This window comes from Rhinopithecus roxellana, chromosome 1 (assembly GCF_007565055.1).
Source record: "Rhinopithecus roxellana isolate Shanxi Qingling chromosome 1, ASM756505v1, whole genome shotgun sequence".
In the NCBI taxonomy this organism is placed as follows: Eukaryota; Metazoa; Chordata; class Mammalia; order Primates; family Cercopithecidae; genus Rhinopithecus; species Rhinopithecus roxellana.
In genome coordinates, this window is record NC_044549.1 from 124460145 (window position 1) to 124474179 (window position 14035).

General features: G+C 54.6%; 2 protein-coding genes across 3 annotated transcripts in view; one reads left to right on the forward strand and one right to left on the reverse strand.

Annotated features, from left to right (window-relative positions):
- The first annotated feature begins 257 nt into the window (after positions 1-257).
- Positions 258-4036, forward strand: SHISA4 (shisa family member 4). Its single transcript, XM_010378858.2, has 5 exons — positions 258-808; positions 1188-1359; positions 2196-2329; positions 3130-3297; positions 3529-4036. The coding sequence occupies exons 1-5, from the start codon at positions 736-738 to the stop codon at positions 3573-3575; spliced, it is 594 nt and encodes a 197-aa protein (XP_010377160.1). The 5' UTR covers positions 258-735; the 3' UTR covers positions 3576-4036.
- Positions 4037-8812: 4776 nt separating this feature from the next.
- Positions 8813-14035, reverse strand: part of LMOD1 (leiomodin 1) — a 52710-nt gene continuing 47487 nt past the window's right edge. For both annotated transcript variants that reach the window (XM_010378857.2, XM_030930102.1), the window contains 2 exons: positions 11592-13106; positions 8813-10753 (listed from right to left, as the gene is read on the reverse strand). In XM_010378857.2, the coding sequence (XP_010377159.1) occupies positions 10727-10753; positions 11592-13106 (1542 nt within the window). In that variant the 3' untranslated portion in view covers positions 8813-10726. The remainder of the gene's footprint in view (positions 10754-11591; positions 13107-14035) is intronic.

Below are 14035 nucleotides of genomic sequence, written 5' to 3' on the forward strand. Positions count from 1 at the left end.
CCTTCCCTGCTAGTGAAGCCATGGGCTTGTACATGACAGCTCTGTCCACTTGAAGGGGGAAGGGTCCATCGTAGGGAGCCAGTGCAGCTGGCAGGGTCCAGGCCTGTGGGCACCGCTGGGGACAAAGCCACTCTGAATGCCTCTCAATGAGTGCTTGTGTTCTGGGAATGGGGGCGGGGTGACATCCAGCCTCTTTCCCTCTCAGCCCCCTACAGGATGTCCCAGGCTGGACGTGGCAGAGGAGGTCCCCAACAAGGGAAGGTCCAGCCCTGCCCCTCCAGGGTTGGCCCATGTGTCTGGGCATTCGGAGGTGGCACCAGGATCAGGGCTTCTGGAGTCCAGCATACTGATTGGGCCCAGGCCGGGGGCGGGTCCAGGACACAGCCAGACTTCCCTGGCCGCAGTGCCCAACTGCCCGCGGTGCCCATGTTGGCTCGGACGGGAGGAACCACAGCGGAGCCGGGGACAGGGGGAGCAGGGCAGTGCTCTGCTGGGTGAGGGGCACCCAGCTCCAGAGGCTAGGTGGGCGTCGCTGGTGGGTGGACTCCTGGGCGCTGCGCGGAGCCGCGCCGGCTGGATTAGCGCGGGCGGGGCGCTTAGTCCCACCCCCAGAGGAGGCGGAAGAGGAGCCCCAGCCTGGCCGCGGGCTGGGCCCCGCCGCAGCTCCAGCTAGCCGGCTTGGTCCTGCGGTCCCTTCTCTGGGAGGCCCGACCCCGGCCGCGCCCAGCCCTCACCATGCCACCAGCGGGGCTCCGCCGGGCCGCGCCGCTCACTGCAATCGCTCTGTTGGTGCTGGGGGCTCCCCTGGGTAAGGGGATGGGGAGTGATGCGGCAGGAGTGGGATGCGGTGGGATGGGGGCGGAGGAAGGGGAGGGGCCGATCCGAGGGGCTTGGGGTCTGGGCTTCTCCAAGGCTGCCACGGGAGCCTTGGGTGTTGCTGGATCCTCAAGAAGCGGGAAGAGGGAGTGCCAGGATGCTGGGCCATGGGAGGCTGACCCCGGGGTGCAGGGTCAGCTTCAGGCAGAGGCCTCTGGGGCTCCGGAGCTGAGACCCTCAGGTTGGAGACAAGGGGCAACCCTCAGTGTTCGGGAGCCAGCAGGCTGGGGACCGCCGGGGGAGTCGGGCCGAGGGCGGCTGGGGATGAACTGGCCTAGTGGCCACTGGGCACCCCCAACCCCTGCCCGCAGTGCTGGCCGGCGAGGACTGCCTGTGGTACCTGGACCGGAATGGCTCCTGGCATCCGGGGTTTAACTGCGAGTTCTTCACCTTCTGCTGCGGGACCTGCTACCATCGGTACTGCTGCAGGGACCTGACCTTGCTCATCACCGAGAGGCAGCAGAAGCACTGCCTGGCCTTCAGGTGGGTTCCTGCGTCCCCACCCTCACCCCCTCCTCCATCCTTTTCTCCAGAGGCCTCCCCTTCCTCCCTCCCGGACTCCTGCCTCCTCTCCATTTCGACCTCCACATTCTTAGCTGAATGGAGTCACCAGGACTCCAGCTTGGCGGCAGAGCTAGGTGCTTAGGTGCTGGTGCCTGGGAGTTCCAGAAAAGGCATGTTAGTTACCTTCATAGGCTTTGGCCGGGCCAGGGGTTTCCAGGTTCTTTCTGGAGCCCTCCCTTTGGTCCTGCTAGGTCGTGGGGAGGGAGGGTTCAGGGTTAATACCTGGACACAGTGTGGCTTTGTGGAAGAAGCTCTGGGACAAAGGCCGGAGACTTGGGTTTGATTCCCAGGTCCACTTCTTACTAGCTGTGTGATCTTGGAGAAGACACTTGCCTTCTATGGGTCATTGCTTGCCAAATTAGTGGTTGTCAAACTTTTTTTTAATATATCATATATAAAATAGATGCAGAGACTTCTGATTGAAGTGGGGTTTGGAAAAAATGGCTCTAGATTATTTATAAGGCTCCTTTCAGTGTTATGCTGTATGTCAAATCATTTAAGTTGTAGATATAAAAGCAATGGTTGGGGGCGCACTGCAAATACCCGTATGCTTCACACTAGCCAGCCAGGCAGCATAGCCTTCTGGGAAGTGGAGGTCCTCTAAGATCTCCTTCACAGGGACTGGGCAGAGCCCACAAGGAACCCCAAATCTCAGCATGCCGTGGCCCCCCTGCTGGCCAGGAGTTGGAGCCAGCATAATGAGGACTCCCTCCTATGAGTGTTGGAAGGTGAGAGGACCTGTTCTTTGTCTAAAGTCCCAAGACCATAGCAGGCATCGCCTCAGCTGTGATCCTCTTTGTTGCTGTGGTTGCCACCACCATCTGCTGCTTCCTCTGTTCCTGTTGCTACCTGTACCGCCGGCGCCAGCAGCTCCAGAGCCCATTTGAAGGTACACCCAGTACTGGGCAAGATGAGCCTCATATGGGCTGGGCTAAGTCCCATAACGGGCAGCGGAAAGTTCATGGATTGGGTACATTCTGTAGTGGTATGTACTTCTGTATACACACCTGCCAGCATGAAAACCCAGAAAAATGCTTGTAAACACCTGACTATTAGAATGTGCCCAGGGGTGTATGGAACATCAGACTGTGTATGCATTTCTGTGCATACACATGAAGATTCAAATGTATACAGGAGTGCAGTCTGTCAACAATAGAGGGTGAGTGGGTGTATGTGTGCACATGACTCTTGGTAAGTACATGGGGTCAGGTCTGTAGTGATGAACATTAATTGAGTGTACTGCAGTGGACGGCAGAATATGTGCCTGAGTGTTGGCATGTGATGCACATATGCCACAATCTGATGGACATGGGGACGGTGGTGCCATATGGGAGATCAGTGGGCTAGGAGAAGACCCCCTTAGTGGCAGCTCTACTGGATTACAGGATACCAGCCCTGAGCTGTCCTCTCCTTGCCCAAGTGAGATATTCCCTGGGCTGTGCTCCCTGGTTCATAAGGTCTCTGAAACCTGCTGAGGGGAGCAAACTTACTAAACACAGATTGACCAGCTGGGGCCACGTGCACAGCTCCCTGCTTAAATCTGCCAAGCAGGGTGTGGGAGGAAAAGATGGCCAGCCTGGAGCTTGCCAGAGGCCAGCACCAGGGTGCTTACCTTGGTTTCCTGGGCAGGAGGAGGAGGCTTCCCATAGCAGATGGGTCTCTGAATGCTGATCCTTCTCCCCCACCTAGGCCAGGAGATTCCAATGACAGGCATCCCAGTGCAGCCAGTATACCCATACCCCCAGGACCCCAAAGCTGGCCCTGCACCCCCACAACCTGGCTTCATGTACCCACCTAGTGGTCCTGCTCCCCAATATCCACTCTACCCAGCTGGGCCCCCAGTCTACAACCCTGCAGGTAAGTAAGCAATCTGGGGCCCCTTGCTGCTGCCTTCCCCCACCCCTTGCCCTGCGACCTCCCTTGTGCCTCTCTCATTCTCAGATTCCCTCTCCCAGACTTTCTCCACCTCTAGCCCGAAACCTCCAGGCCCACTCTTCTCTATGGGTCCTGTCCGCCCTGGGGTTAGGGGGGTTACTTTTCGTCCACCTATGCCACCACTCATCCTCATCTTGTCTCTTTGGCTTTCAGCTCCTCCTCCCTATATGCCACCACAGCCCTCTTACCCGGGAGCCTGAGGAACCAGCCATGTCTCTGCTGCCCCTTCAGTGATGCCAACCTTGGGAGATGCCCTCATCCTGTACCTGCATCTGGTCCTGGGGGTGGGCAGGAGTCCTCTAGTCACCAGGCCCCAGACCAAGCCAAGCCCTGGGCCCTACTGGGGACAGAGCCCCAGGGAAGTGGAACAGGAGCTGAACTAGAACTATGAGGGGTTGGGGGGAGGGCTTGGGATTATGGGCTATTTTTACTGGGGGCAAGGGAGGGAGATGACAGCCTGGGTCACAGTGCCTGTTTTCAAATAGTCCCTCTGCTCCCAAGATCCCAGCCAGGAAGGCTGGGGCCCTACTGTTTGTCCCCTCTGGGCTGGGGTGGGGGCAGGGAGGAGGTTCCATCAGCAGCTGGCAGTAGCCCTCCTCTCTGGCTGCCCCACTGGCCAGATCTGTGGCCTGCTGGATTAAAGCTGTAAAGACGTAACTCATATCAGTCGCATCATTGGACACATCCACACTTTCCAGGAACACTGCCTTCAGCTGGGCCCAGACTGTTGCCCACTCCATATTCCAAAAGTAGGGGAGGGCCAGCACCAGCACTGGAGCACAGCACCATCCTCCCCCCATCCACACGCAGACCAAGACAGACTGTTCCTGGGCTGCTTCCTAAAGACAATGAGGTGAATTTCGCCACGGCTCTGAAGAGATGCTCGTTTGCACTACAGATATTCCCTAGGGATCAACAGCTCTACAGCAGCTGAGGCAATGCTAACTGTACAAAGGTAGTTCTCGTTCAGGTACCCTTAGGTTCATTCTGGGCCCCACCACTTTCTGACCTTGGCCATGTCTCCCAAGGTTTCCAAGCCTCGGTGTCCTCATCTGTAGAATGGGGATAGGACAGGCACTGTAGCTCATGCCTGTAATCTCAGTACTTTGAGAGGCCGAGGCGGGCAGATCACCTGAGGTCAGGAGTTCAAGACTAGCCTGGCCAATAGGGTGAATCCTTGTCTCTGCTAATATTAAAAAAAAAAAAAAAAAAAATTAGCCGAGCATTGTGGCAGGCACCTGTAATCCTAGCTACTCGGGAGGCTGAGGCAGAAGAATCACTTGAACCCAGGAGGCGGAGGTTACAGTGAGCCGAAATTGTGCCACTGCACTCCAGCCTGGGCGACAGAACCAGGATCTGTCTCTAAATAAATAAATAAATAAATAAATAAATAAATAAATAAATCGAATGGGGATAATACCCCATGGCTGTCAGGAGGGTGAAATATTATATACATTAAACTGTTAGTCCTGTCCTTTCCTTCCTGATTAGAGGTCCTAGGAGTAGGAGCCAGGTAGAGACACTCGGTGACCCAAGAACCTGGTGCAAGGTGCTTCTGTCAGCTGCTTGGATCCCAGTCCCCAGGCCCATGTCTGTGACCCCCACTGAGCCACGCAGTGGGGGATATGACCTTTTCTCCCCCTCCTCCCACAAATACTGCCTAGAAGAGCCTCCCACCTCTGGAGCTGCCTGGCTGTCTTCCATCTCCTTGTTCCCTGGGGTCATGGTCCTTGTGCTCTCAGGACTTGTCTGGTGAGAGATCCAGGGAAGGAAGTTTTATTGTTTTTAATTCAACTGGGAAAAGTGTAAGCTCAGCTTGGCAAAGCCCCACCAGTGAGGAGCCCCTCCCCTCCCCAAACCCCTTATCCAAGTATCCTCTAAGCCCAGCCCTCCTTTTCTCCCCATGCACAGGTACTCCAGCCCCACAGCAGCCTCAGGCTCTGCTCTCCTGCCCTGCCCTCTCAGACCTCTGGGCTCCTGCAGCCCAGCTGGGTTCTGGGTAGGGCCATTGTGCTGACCATGCCCCCATGCAGGGTACTGCTCCCTACTCTGCACCCTGCATGACCAGGCTGGGGCCCCCGACCTCTGAGTTTGGCCTGACTAGGGCCTGTGTTGCTGTGGTGCTAGGCTAGGCTGCTGGCCTAAGAGTGGCCAAGAGAGTGTGGCCCCTCTCAGCACCCTTCCCCCAGCACTTCTGGGGTGGCTTTCTGCCACCCACATAATCTTGAGGATTATCCCTTGTCATGCAGCCTGGAAGGCAAGAGCTCCTGGGCCAGGGTTTTGGGGCCAGGGTCAGAAATTCCCCTGGCAGAGCCCTGCCCCTACAGTCACAGCTTTCCCCTTCCCAGTGAGATATCCATGGGGCCCATGTGTCTGCCCCTGGATCAGACCCAGACAGGGAGGGGCTGCTGATGCTGGTAGAGACAGGGCTGAGGCCACAGGTACAAATCCACTTTCTCTTTGAGGGTGGGGACAAGAGGTGGGGGCTGGAGCCCTGGAGTCCCTGGCTTCACAATTCAGGAAAGAGGGTCTCCAAGGCCTCTGGGGTTTGGAGTCCAGTCTCCTCTCTCCTGAAGCTGGGAGCTGGAAGAGATCGACATATTAAAGTTTTTGAGTTTCTCTGAGAAATGATGTGAAATGTATGCAAGGTGATGCCAGTCAGAATTAATTATCCTTGAATCAACAACCTGATGTCAATGAAAACATGCTTTGTAGTCTGGGATAAGAGGCAGGTTTACCCCAGCCATAACTGAGACTGGAAGAGTGGGGTTGCCCCATTTCCAGTCAATTCACTCCGCAAAACACTGAAGAGAATTCAAAGAAAAGGAGCAAAACTGTGACAGAGTAGGACTTTCACGTGCTCTGAGCCGTGAAGAGGTCTCTCACGTATCCTGGAGTTCTTTAAATGGAGGCAATCAGCCCTGCACCTCTTCCCAAAGCACTGCAGTCTCCTCTGACCCCACCTCATCTGACTCATCATCTGGGAAACAAGGGGAGCCCAGCGGGGCCAGGGGAGTACAAAGCTGTAGTTGCCCCTCCAGATCGCCTTGTTCCTCAACTAGCACCCCTGAAAGCCAATCAGGGATCCCATAAGGGCAGGCAGGAGTGAGGGTGGGAGGGGCAGTGTCCCTCAAGGATTGGGGGACCTCAGGACCTCTCTGGCTAAATCATGTTTGAAGTTTGGTAGAAAGGGCTTCCTAAGGTGACAGCTTTTTAAGGTGTTGGAGCCTTAAGATTTGGGGGTAGGTTGTTTGGGTTCAGGTGAGCGTCCAGTACTTTCCTGCAGCACCGTCACAGCCTTATTTCAGTGAGGGAAGGAAGGAGAGCTGTTAATGAGAAGCAGTTCTATGGCCTGAAGACCTGGGCTCAAAACAAAACCAACAAACAAAAAAGACCTGAGCTCTGCCTTTTATTAGCTGTGTGATCATGGATATATTAGTTAACCTCTCTGGGCCAAACTCTATCTGCAAAATAGAATACTGGAATCCACCTCACAGAGCTGAAGGATCAGCTGAAGCAGCCTAAAGCATCTAGCTAGTGCCCAGCACCCAGCAGGCCCGGGGGTGCAGTGGGGCTGACAGTGGCGTCAGTCGAGTCCTGCCAGGCCGGGAGGGAATGGGGAATCCCGCAAGGGCGGTCTGGAAGGCATAGGTGAAGAGGAGCATTTTTAGACAAAAGCAAGAGAAGTGCATTCTTAGGGCAGGAATCTTGCCAGGCTGGGCCTGCTCAGGGGGAAGCGGATCTCACAGGGGGATGGGAGGGGTCAGGTGCAGGGAAGGAGCTAGGGCAGGGATACATGGAAATACAGTGGGCAGTGGGGGAAAGGTTGGCAAGAAAGGAGAGACACCTTGGGGGAGGGGAGAAGGGCCTCCCTCCTTCCCCCTAGGTGAAAGAAGGGCGGCACCTAAGGCAAGAAGTAAAGGAGGGAGGGGCAAGTAAGGGAAGGGCCCTAGAGGACTGGAGGAAAGAGGGAGGGAGAGGTAGTAGGAGAGGCATAGGCAGGACGAGTGGGAGGTGCTGAGGGAAGGATGCTGAGGGGGGCCACACTCTAGTGGCCACTCTTAGGCCAGCAGCCTAGCCTAGCACCACAGCAACACAGGCCCTAGTCAGGCCAAACTCATAAGTCAGGGGCCCCAGCCTGGCCATGCAGGGTGCAGAGTACGGGGCAGCGCATGGCACTCCCGACTTGGTGGTCCAGAAGCTCATGGGTGACCTACATCCAGATCTCATGTTTCTTAAAGAGTGTCATATGTGTGCTACAGTGCCCAGGCCTAGAGCCCCTTGCTCACCTGCAGGTTGAGCTTCTGTGAGGACAAGTGAGGCCAGCGCCTTGGCAGCTGCTGGTGCCTACCATCCCACCCACAGCCAACACCAGGGCCTCGGTCCCAGTGCTGGCATCCCTTGGGGTGGCCCAGGGAAGGTGGAGGGAAAGACACTTTTCCCATCTGGATAGGGCCAGGAGGCAAGAAGCTTGGGGTGCAACAGCTGGGCCCTGCAGGCCAGGAGAGCTGAGAGGTGAAGCCTCCCTTCTTTGTGGGTAGGAGCTAGGAAAAGTGATTCCCCAGGAAGTGATGGAGGGTGGGGGGGGGGGGGGCAGAGTGGATGATATGACAGTGGGGACTGCAGGCAGAGACTGTGGAGGTCAGACCGTGGCTTCATCCAGGTTGCTAGATGAACCCAAAGGTAGGAGACTTGGGTTCAAATCCTGATTCATCAACTTGGACAAGTCATTTGCTGTCTTTGAACCTGTTTTTTTGTCCCTGTACAGTACGGGCACCAGACAAGAATAGAGCCTTTCTGGATTTTCCCCCCTAAGTTTTAGGAAAGGAAGCTGGATAGATGGGTGACTGCCAGTGCTGGTGGGGCAGGTGGGCAGCAGTGGGTGCATGGCCCAGCAGAAACACAGCCTCTGGAGTTTGGGCCCCTTTTCCGAAGCTCACCAGGCTATCTACCCATCTTTTCCTCCTCCTCCCTTGAACTGCCTCCCTCCCCTGGTCCCTAGCACAGCTCCAGGGCGTCCCTGGAGCAGCGGGAGAATCTGGGTTGCAGTCCACCCCCAGGTGGCGCTGCGCTTCCGCACCAGGTTCAAGTGCACCAGAGGAATGATTACATCATCCAGGGCAGAAACAGCATCCCGCAGGAGCACCGAGGAGGGGCAGCTCACTTGTTGCTCAGGACAGTAGGGAGTAGTTTTTCTCTCTGGCTAAATCATGTTTGAAGTTTGGTAGAAAGGGCTTCCTAAGGTGACAGCTTTTTAAGGTGTTGGAGCCTTAAGATTTGGGGGTAGGTTGTTTGGGTTCAGGTGAGCGTCCAGTACTTTCCTGCAGCACCGTCACAGCCTTATTTCAGTGAGGGAAGGAAGGAGAGCTGTTAATGAGAAGCAGTTCTATGGCCTGAAGACCTGGGCTCAAAACAAAACCAACAAACAAAAAAGACCTGAGCTCTGCCTTTTATTAGCTGTGTGATCATGGATATATTAGTTAACCTCTCTGGGCCAAACTCTATCTGCAAAATAGAATACTGGAATCCACCTCACAGAGCTGAAGGATCAGCTGAAGCAGCCTAAAGCATCTAGCTAGTGCCCAGCACCCAGCAGGCCCAGGGGGTGCAGTGGGGCTGACAGTGGGGGCTGACAGTGGAAGCTCTAGCTGGCCTTAGCTCCAGCTCATACCCTTTAGGTCCAGGAGCCAGTGTGTGTCTGTCTCTTCTCCTCTGGGCCCAGTGTTTGCTTAGGTAACTGGGGTGACAGGCAAGTGGGTGGAGGGAATGGGTAAGAGTGTGCCCTGGGATCTGAGGGCTTTACCCCAGGACTAGACTGCCCTCTGGTTTTGGGCAGACCTAGCACAGTGATCTTGCTTCCTAGCTGGGGTATCCCACCCTCACCTCAACGATGGTGAAACTGCTGTGCCTCCTGCTGTAGAGGCAACCTGGAGGCAGAGAAACCTACAAGTGACACAGACCCAAAGTGGCAGTTCCACGGTGCCAAGGGGTGCCAGCACCTTCAAGAGAATGAAATTCAGAAAGATGCCTTTCATCTACACATGATGGTGGGCATGCCAGCATTGTCAGCATTCCTGCAGTTGGGGCAGGAAGCGGAATTGGTGAGTAGATGGGGAGGGCTGGGGAAGATGAGGCCCTTCTGAGCCCTAGGGCACACAGGTATGGGTGCTATTCTCCAAATAGTCACTCCACTTCTCTGCCTGCTGCCTTCCTGGGCCTGTGACTGCTGTGAGGACCTGGCCCTGAGCCTGTGGTTAGGCAGAGTCATGGAATGAGCATCCCTAAACATGCCTAATATAGCCATCCCAGCGCCCTGTGCTCCACTGTGCCCCAGCACCCCTGAGAACAGCTCTGGCTACTGACTCCAGGCAGTAGGACTGGTTCAGGAGCAGACCTAGTAGAGGCCTGGCCTTCTAGACCTGGACAACCAAGTCAGTGGAGAGTCCTCTGCTCAGAGTTCAGATTTTCCTCCATGATGCACTTTCTGAGGATGTGAATTTATTTCATGGCCAACTCAAATAGCGTGGCAGGGAACCTGAGCTTCTAGAGTCCTCCAGAGAACCCAGGGTTAGGATCAGGACTCACAGTTCAGGACAACAGGTGGGGCACAGCCATTCACAGCTAAAGGTTTGTATATATTATCAAAATCTTATGGAAAAACAGATACACAGCTATTTATACAGCAGCAGGTGGATGTGAGGAAAATGTCTACTTTGGCATCAAACCTTCAAGTCCAGCTGCTGTCTGTCCCACTCCTTCTGTCTGGAGTCTCCTCCCACCAGGCACTGTCCATCCAGGCCACTGCCCCTGCCACATCCTCTGCTTAGCCTGGACTTTGGGGTGTCCTCAGCCCCTCCCCACACTCCCCTTTGTGCCCCCATGCCTCTCCATCTTTCTGCCGTTGTCCCACACAGAGTGCCACTGGCCCAGCAGCTTTGCCCCGTGGGCTCCTCAGAGGCCTGAATCCTGGCCCTAGAGGGCAGTGGGGCTGGGGTGGGTGTGGTCCCTGTGGGACATCTTTCCTGGATCACAGGTCTTTTGCAGCTTGCCCGCTACATGGGCCCTGGACAGTGCCATCTTCTCAGCGATGTGCTGAAAGGACTCTTCTTGTCCGGAAACCTGAGCTCCAGGTATTAAAGCAAAATTTGGAGAGCCTCAGAGACAAGAAAAGGAAAGCGAGAAGAGATAAGGCATCCTTCCTTGAGCGTGACCCAGGCCTTGACTGTCCCATGGCAGAATAGGGACATCCACAGCAGGTCAGCCAGGGACGGGGTGGGCAGGGTCTGTGTAGCCCTGGGAGGTGAGGCCTGAGCAGTCATGGCATTGGCAGATGGTGCCTGGTAGCCTGGTCCTACTGAAGCAGTTTGGGCACTTCAACCTGTAGGGGCAAAGTAGAGACAGGTTAGAGAAGGGAGCTCGGCCACCTCACCTCCCTACCTACTGGAAGGACACAGGAGACACTGCAATATGTTATGTCTGTGGAATGTGAATGAGGTGTTGACACTGAGGGAGTATTTTTCCTTGTCTGTAAAAATTGGATGTCATCGAGTGACCACTGGAATTACAATGGAGATTGTCCTTTATCTCATGATATCTTGTCCCAGATGATGTTGTGGGGGTTGGGTATCCAGCCAAATGGACAAACGATCATGGACTTTGTCACCCAGGCTGGACTTCCAGGGGAGGCAGAGCTTGGAGAAGCGGGGTGTCCAGGGATGGCTCCTGTGTCCATAGCACTGGCTAGGCAAAGGTAGACTGTCCTGAGAGGTGAGTCTCCCAGAGACCTTTCGGATGGACTGACCTGTAGGACTTGGCTTGTCCTGAGAAGAGGCTAAGTAAAACATGGATCATTTTTGTTTGGGGAAATGGAGAAGACTTAAAGGAAGGACCCGAGGCAAAACTACTCTGCAGAGGCCATTTCTCCATTTTAAGGAGAAACAGGCTTCACTGCAGGATGAAAGAGAAGTATGGAGTGAGGGGCTAAAGGAAGCTCCTTAAAGGAAGGGTAGAGTCTCAGCTCTAGGGGATGTACAGGTGTAACCTGCCTGCAGGCAGGAGGATGCATGAGATGACCTGAAGTTCCCTATGGGCCCTGGGAGTCTATATCATCTACAGCCGACATGAGCTCCTCTGCATGCCTTCCCTTTTGCAGTCCTGCCCTCTCCTCCAGGCCCTAACCAGCCCCGCCCTGTTGGTTCACGCCAACAACTACTTAACTTCTTGAGCTGCTTGAGGTTGCTGGAGCGGATGGCGGCCAGTAGCTGGTCACGGGAGTTCTTCTCCTGGGCAGGGAGGACTTTGTCTCCCATCTTCCTCTGGGTAGCTGGTGAGAGTGAATTCTTCAGGTTTTCCATGATAAGGGGTGGAGCTAAGGGAGGGGGAGGGGGAGGTGGGGCAGCTGGAGCACCCCCTTTTTTGGGTGAGTTCTTTGGAGAGGGCTTTGGAGATGGTTGAGGTGAAGGTTTCGGGGAGCCCTTGGCCAGAGCCCCGGCCTTGGGTACCTCCAGCAGATCCTTCTTGTCTCCCTTGGCTTCCTGTGCCTGCCTTTGCTCCTGCAGCCGCTTTTGTCTCTGCTTGTCCATGTTGCGGCTGAGCAGATTGGTGACGGTCATTCGGGGCCCGGCCAGCTCAAAATGGTAGCCCAGCTTGAGCAGGGTAGTATTCTCCTTCAGCAGCTTGGCGATCTCCATCTCCGTCTTGCCTCCACAGATGTGTCGCTGGTTGTGGAAGCGGAGCTCGGTCAGTGTGTTGTTCTGGAGGAGGGCCCGGAAGATGGCCAGGATGCCTTTGCCTGTGATGTGGTTGGAGTCCAGGTTGAGGCTGGTGATGGTCTTGTTGGCCTTGAGCATGATGGCAATGGCAAAGGCCACGTGGTCATCGGCTCGCGTGTTGGCCAAGGCAAACACCTTAACCACAGTGTTGAACTCCAGAGCCTCAGTAAACCGGACCAAGATCTCATTTGTGATGCAGTCTGAGTTGTTGACATTCACCTCAGTCATCTCAGGGTCATTGTTCTTCACTCTCTCCAGAGGCTCATCAAATATGCTGGGAGCTGCCTCCTCCTCCGCCTTGGCCGGTCCTTCAGAGGGCTTGGTGGGGCCACTGGGCATCTGTGTCTCGGGTGTTTTAGTCTTGCTGTCTTCCTTGGCTTCCTTTTCATGTAAGGGTTCATCCTTCTTGACTTTTTCATTCTCCTTTTTGGTGTCTGTGTTCCCAGTTCCTCTTTTTACCTTCTCATCCTCTTTTTTCATGTCTGTGTTCCCACCTGCTCTTTTCATCTTCTCACTCTCTTTTCTGGTGTCTGTGTTCCTACGCTCCCCTTTTACCTTCTCATCATCCTCTTTCTTGGCCACCTCCTTCATCTCCTCTCTCTTTTTATCCTTGTCCCTGCTCAAGCCTGTGTTCCTGTCACTCCCTTTCTTCTCCTCTTCCTTCTTGGTGGCCACTGCCCTCTCCTCTGCTCTCCCATCTTTCCCTGCCTCCTTCTTATCCACTGCAGCCCTGACCCGGCCCTTGTCAATGCCCCGGATGATCTTCTCCTCCTTGGGCTTCTCGCCACTCTTGCCATCAGCTTCATCTCTGTCTCTAGAGAAGCTTTTCTTTAAACCACCCCTCTTTGGCTCCTTCCCCAGATCTGAGTCCCGTCTGGGGCCCAGGGCTTTTTTGCTGGCATCTCTGCCCCTTTCCTCTCCATTCTTGGCATCTGTCTTGGTCTCCACTTGCTTGCTTTCCTAAGAGTTCAGAAAAGAAAAATAAACATGAAAAGCTGGCTACAGAGGGAGAGGAATGAGTATGGGGATGTGTGGGGGAGCGCTTACGTAACTGCCCTTGAGCCTCTGAAGGACAGTTGTGTTGTTTGGGAGAGTGGGGTGGATGTCTCCATTGAGGGCAGCAAGAGGGACTCAGGTTTAAGCTGCAGAAATGGAATGACATCAGACTCAAGGCCTCAGGGTCGTGAGACAACCAAACACCTGCAAATGTTGTGGCAGTTCCTTTTATGGCGTATTCTCAGACCCAGAATTGCCCTTTCCTGTCATGGGTGATTTAGAAGAACTGCTTCTAAGCAGTGCCCTGCCAAGCACATTGGAACCTGAGGCAAAAGGTGAAATACTAACACTGATTCTGTCTTTAAAATTTTGCATTGCTGTTTATTGTGGACTTTTTGCATTAGTTTTATTTTTAAAAATATACATGAAGGCCGGGCATGGTGGCTCATGCCTGTAATCCTAACACTATGGGAGGCCGAGGCAGGCAGATCACCTAAGGTCAGGAGTTTGGGAGTTTGGGACCAGCCTGGCCAACATGGAGAAACTCGTCTCTACTAAAATACAAAATTAGCCAGGCATGGTGGTGCATGCCTATAATCCCAGCTACTCGGGAGGCTGAAGCAGCAGAATCACTTGAACCTGGGAGGTGGAGGTTGCGATGAGCCAAGACTGCGCCATTGCACTCTAGCCTAAGCAACAAGAGCAAAACTGTGTCTCAAAAATATATATATATATATGTGTGTGTGTGTGTGTGTGTATACACACACACACACACACACACACACACACACACACGAAAACATCAGTTATCTTGCTTACTGAGTTTTTGGCATCCACTTGTATTCTATGCCCAAGATGAGTGCCTCACATCCCCTCACTTTAGTCCTGGCCCC